A 5,000-nucleotide genomic window follows, 5' to 3' on the forward strand; every position below is an offset into this window, starting at 1 on the left:
ATATTTGCCTCTGCCCTTTTCTCTTCAGAGAACCTGTTGCTATCCACCGAACCAATGTTGTGGTTCTAACGGCACTGAACTTGAATGTCACGGCCGAACACCACTAGGCTATTTTAGTAATCACACAATAACTTGACAATTTAATTAAAATGTTATATCAATATAGGCCTACATATTCTTTTTACTTTTCTTTTTTTAAATGGGAATTTTCTGGTAAAATGAAGGTAAAAAAAAATATTATTTTATATTTTATTTTGCCTTTCCACGGACCACCTGCAGTACCCTCACGGACCACTAGTGGTCCGCGGACCACAGTTTGAGAATGGCTGCACTATATGGAGGAACATCCTGGAGTGTTTTCCTAATTTCTTTTCGACTGAAGAAAGACAGACATGAACATCTTGGATGACGTGGGGGGGGGGGGGGGGGGGGGGGGGGTAAGTCCAGTGACATCCATCTATCAGCCACACGGATCAAAACTCTCCAAAGCCCAGTCTTCTGCCTGATATACAACAAGTCTTCAGGCGTTTCACAGATGTTTGTTCTGAGATCTTCACCCGCATTAGGCTTGTTCTCTAACCTGTAGTGTTTGTCACTGTGACTGAACATTCGGCCCACATATCCCGTAGAAAAGCACATGAACATCCATTTGCTCATATTATAAATAAATTTTTGCATCAGAATCAGGATATTGATGACTATCCCTCAGTGTTGTGTAGAGGTTAGTGTGTCACGGCCAGCGCCGGGCGTCACCAACAGATGCCATCATGTTCAGTGTTTAATCTTACATAATCTGAGGCAACAGAGCGCAAGATTATTGTGATTTTTGGCTCGACACAAAGAGCGAGAATGTGTCAGCAAGAGGCTGTTGTGCAGACGTGAAGAAAACATGTTCTGTGTGTCTCTGTCTAGACTGCACAACACAATCCCTGTTCTGTTACCCAGCATTAGTCCAGCACTGCCTTATACAGTATGCTTTACTGTAGTGTTTTAAATCTGATGCTTTGTTCTGAAATAATCAGAAACATAATTTAAAGTCCCCCTGTAGTCAATAACTGTATCCCTTAAAACTCATCTTTGATCACCAAAATGACATATTTAAACGTTTTTTCCTTGAAAACAAATTTTTCATGTCTTAAAATATCTTGACTGTAACTCGACACCCTTGCCTCATTTAGTATGCGCGGTTCTATGAATATGCAAATGAGCCCTGCCTCCACTCACTCACTCAGCTCAGAGATCCACTGGTTGACGATCACACGTTGATCTGATTGGTTACAAGGTAGTTTGTGACGTCAGAAACACCAGCGATTTCAAAGCGTGTTTTTGAGACTGTCTTTGGTTCACTGCAGTTTTAAGGAGGAAATACTCAGCAATGGTGTCGACTTATGAACTTACACATGGTTTGACTTAAAGAATATTAAAAAGACCACATAGACACATAAACAACATTACAAGCTGGATTTACACCACAGGGGGACTTTAAAAGGTATAAGTACAGATTGCTGCTGCAAATGTCGCCAGTGTGATGAATTAGTTTGACCTTCCCTGTGACCCTATTAACTGCCCCATAATCCCATGCATTACCCTCTGCAGCTACTGCCTCCATCACAGGGGCTGGACTCGGTTCCACTGGAGTTGGTTCTGGAGCTGGAGTTGGTTCTAGAGCTGGGCTTGGTTCCACTGGAGTGGGTTCTAGAGCTGGGCTTGGTTCCACTAGAGCGGGTTCTGGAGATGCGGTTGGTTCTAGAGCTGGAGTGGGTTCTGGAGCTGGGGTGGGTTCCTCTGGAGTTGGTTCTAGAGCTGGGCTTGGTTCCTCTGGAGTTGGTTCAAGAGCTGGGCTTGGTTTCACTGGAGTGGGTTCTGGAATTGGTTCTAGAGCTGGGCTTGGTTCCACTGGAGTTGGTTCTAGAGCTGGGCTTGGTTCCACTGAAGTGGGTTCTGGAGCTGGAATTGGGTCTAGAGCAGGGCCTGGTTCCACTGGAGTGGGTTCTGGAGTTGGTTCTAGAGCTAGGCTTGGTTCCACTGGAGTGGGTTCTGGAGCTGGAGTTGGTTCTAGAGCTGGGCTTGGTTCCACTGGAGTGGGTTCTGGAGCTGGTTCTAGAGCAGGGCTTGGTTTCACTGGAGTGGGTTCTGGAGCTGGAGTTGGTTCTAGCACAGGGCTTGGTTCCACCAGAGTTGGCTCTAGAGCTGGGCTTGGTTCCACCGGTGTGGGTTCTGGAGCTGGAGTTGGCTCTAGCACAGGGCTTGGTTCCACTGGAGTAGGTTCTGGAGCTGGAGTTGGTTCTAGAGCAGGGCTTGGTTCCACTGGAGTGGGTTCTGGAGCTGGTTCTAGCGCAGGGCTTGGTTCCACTGGAGTGGGTTCTGGAGCTGGAGTTGGTTCTAGCACAGGGCTTGGTTCCACTGGAGTGGGTTCTGGAGCTGCAGTTGGTTCTAGAGCAGGGCTTGGTTCCACAGGGACGTCTGATGGGAATTCTGGAGCTGATGTTAGCTCAGCTGGCTTGGGTTCTGGAATGGGAGTGAACTGAACTGGTGTGAGATCTGATGTTGGTTCCAGAGCTAGACTGGTTTCTGCAGCTGTAGTGACAACGAGTTCTAAGGCAGCAAGAACATCTGCTGGTTCTATGGCCTCCAGAGCAGCATCACTGCTGCTGACTGCTGTCTGCTCGGGTTTCCAGTCCTGGTTCTCCGTCTCCGCTGGTCCCGGGCTCATCTCCTCCAGAACACTGCTCTGAACCGGCAACTGCATCTGGTCTGAGATGGTCTCGCTGACTTCTGCTACAATCCCATTACCATTGACTGGCAAAAGAACACAAGCAGAGGGGAAAAAAAGTTTATTAACATGCATTAAACATGCAAACATAATCGTTTGTCATCAGAATAAATGATTTCTTTTAGTTACGAAATGTAAATAAGCCAAAGAGTTCTCCATATTCTTGACCCATTATATAAACTGTGCCTAGAGCAAGTGGGGTAAATGAATAGCTCTCAGATCACATAGTTTTGAAGATACTCTTTGATTGAATGCTTCAGTTTTTCAGCTCATGCCTCAAAGCAAAGCCCTGAGTAACTACAGACAGTATCAGGCATCAAAAATCATATTCCAGTCAAATCAAATCAAAACAGATAATAGGGTGAACACACAAGCCACTATCAGAGGTGACTGTCTTGTCCCAAAGTATAAGAACTCTTTTGATCAGTCTGCATTCTCTGCAAAGGGACCAAAACTCTGGAATGCTTTACCTACTCATTTAAAACTAGAGACAGATGGCAATGCTTTTAGGACTTAAACAATGGCTAAAAACAAAACAAAACAACAGCGCTCGCATGAATAACCTACTATTGAGATGTTTTCTGATTATGATGCCTTTGCTTATAACTTAATAAATTTTTTTTGGTATATTTTCTTTATCCTATTTTGTTGGTATTGTTATTATTATGCTATCAGTATCTAAAAGCCTCCCGTGGACAGGTGTTGAAAATTAGCATGTGTGCTAAAACACCCAAGCAAATGCATATGGGTCGTCCAATGTAATTGTAATGTCCATGTCAAATAAAAATAAATAAATAAATAAATAAATAAATAAATAAAAGTTAACCACACCCCAAATGTAACTTTTAAAAAAATGTATGGCTTTAGCTAAACTCAGAAATGCATACTGTAACAAGGAGTAAATAATTAAAAAAAACACACATTCCTGCCTCACTTTAATGGTTAATATTTATCTTTCTCCAAAGACTAATGAAGCATCATGGAAGACGCTCTCATGGAAACCCAACAGAAACAGCCCGAGTCTTTCCATCTGAACCGCATATTGAGTGTTTACGGTTCTCTCTTATTCTATTACACACTTCTCTGCGTGTTCAAATGCCCAAGAGCGTCAGTCTCCACAGCTGTTTTTTAACAGCCAGTGTTTATCTTGCTTCATCGGACTGGTATGATAATTACATTATGTACAGATTATGCATCACAGACATTAGAACACAATTAAAGATAATTTCACGAGTTCCTTTGCCCATATAATCTTGCTGTCCGCAGTGGAGGGGCTCGAGGAAGCAGCTTCAGCTTGAGCTTGGATATACCCCCCCAGTGGGACTACTAATGCTTAGATGATGAGTATGGTAGCAAGATGCCTAAATTATATTGGTAGAGGTGGAGGGACGCCAGAACAGCTGATGCCAAAGCAAGGTGAGCGGCTGCTTATATGCTCTGGTGGTTAATTGAAAGATTAGATGTGTTCACTCCTCCCGAAGTTAAGTTGTGAACTTCACTTTACGAGTTCTTTTGCCCATATCCTCTTTAAGATAATAAGGTTAAGCGTACTTGGCTTGCTGTCCGCAGTGGAGGGGCTCGAGGAAGCAACTTCAGCTCGAGCTTGGATATACCCCCCAAAAAGTGCAAGTTAGATTTAGGACAGCAAGCTGGAAAAGACACGGTCAAACCGGTGGCGGTAGTTCCAGTGGAAGATTCAGTTTTAAGTATGGTAGACCCCCCCCCCCCCCCCCCCCCCGGTTAGGGTTAGGCTTTCTGCTCCTATGCGGAAAGAGTGGGATTAAAAATTGGTTGCCTGGTATCGGGTTTGGTAGAGTGGGTTTGTTGTAGGCCTTTGATACGAAGAGATGTGTGGGGATTAGAGGTAGCAGGGCACTGGTGGCCGTGGATGAGTTTAAACGAAGTGTAAACCACTGAGGTAGACTTTAATGGATCCTGGCTGGATGGATTTGGTACTTTTCAGGTGGGAAATAAAAGAAGTAATTGAGAGGAGGGAAAAATCTGGGAAAGCTATATTATAGACTTTGTGGAAGTTTCTAAAGGAGTTCCAGGCTGTCCAGTAAGATGATAAGGTTCTGGGAGAAACGGCTTGCAGTCTTGATTCCAAGGACAGGGTGTGAAGATGACGGAGAGGGTCTACGGGAATATGAGCTCTGGCACTGGTGTCGGGTTAGGGTCTGCTTCTGGAGCCAATGTTTCAATTTTCTGGAAAAGAAAATGAGAAAGG

General features: G+C 44.4%; 1 protein-coding gene across 1 annotated transcript in view; it reads right to left on the reverse strand.

The window, feature by feature from the left end:
- Nucleotides 1-5,000, reverse strand: part of LOC307172937 (uncharacterized protein) — a 10,728-nt gene that overhangs the window by 2,424 nt on the left and 3,304 nt on the right. Inside the window, exon 2 of the mRNA XM_079895696.1 lies at nucleotides 1,588-2,799. Within this exon, the coding sequence (XP_079751822.1) occupies nucleotides 1,588-2,799 (1,212 nt within the window). The remainder of the gene's footprint in view (nucleotides 1-1,587; nucleotides 2,800-5,000) is intronic.

Source organism: Squalius cephalus (genome assembly GCF_949319135.1).
Source record: "Squalius cephalus genome assembly, chromosome: 15".
Taxonomy (NCBI): Eukaryota; Metazoa; Chordata; class Actinopteri; order Cypriniformes; family Leuciscidae; genus Squalius; species Squalius cephalus.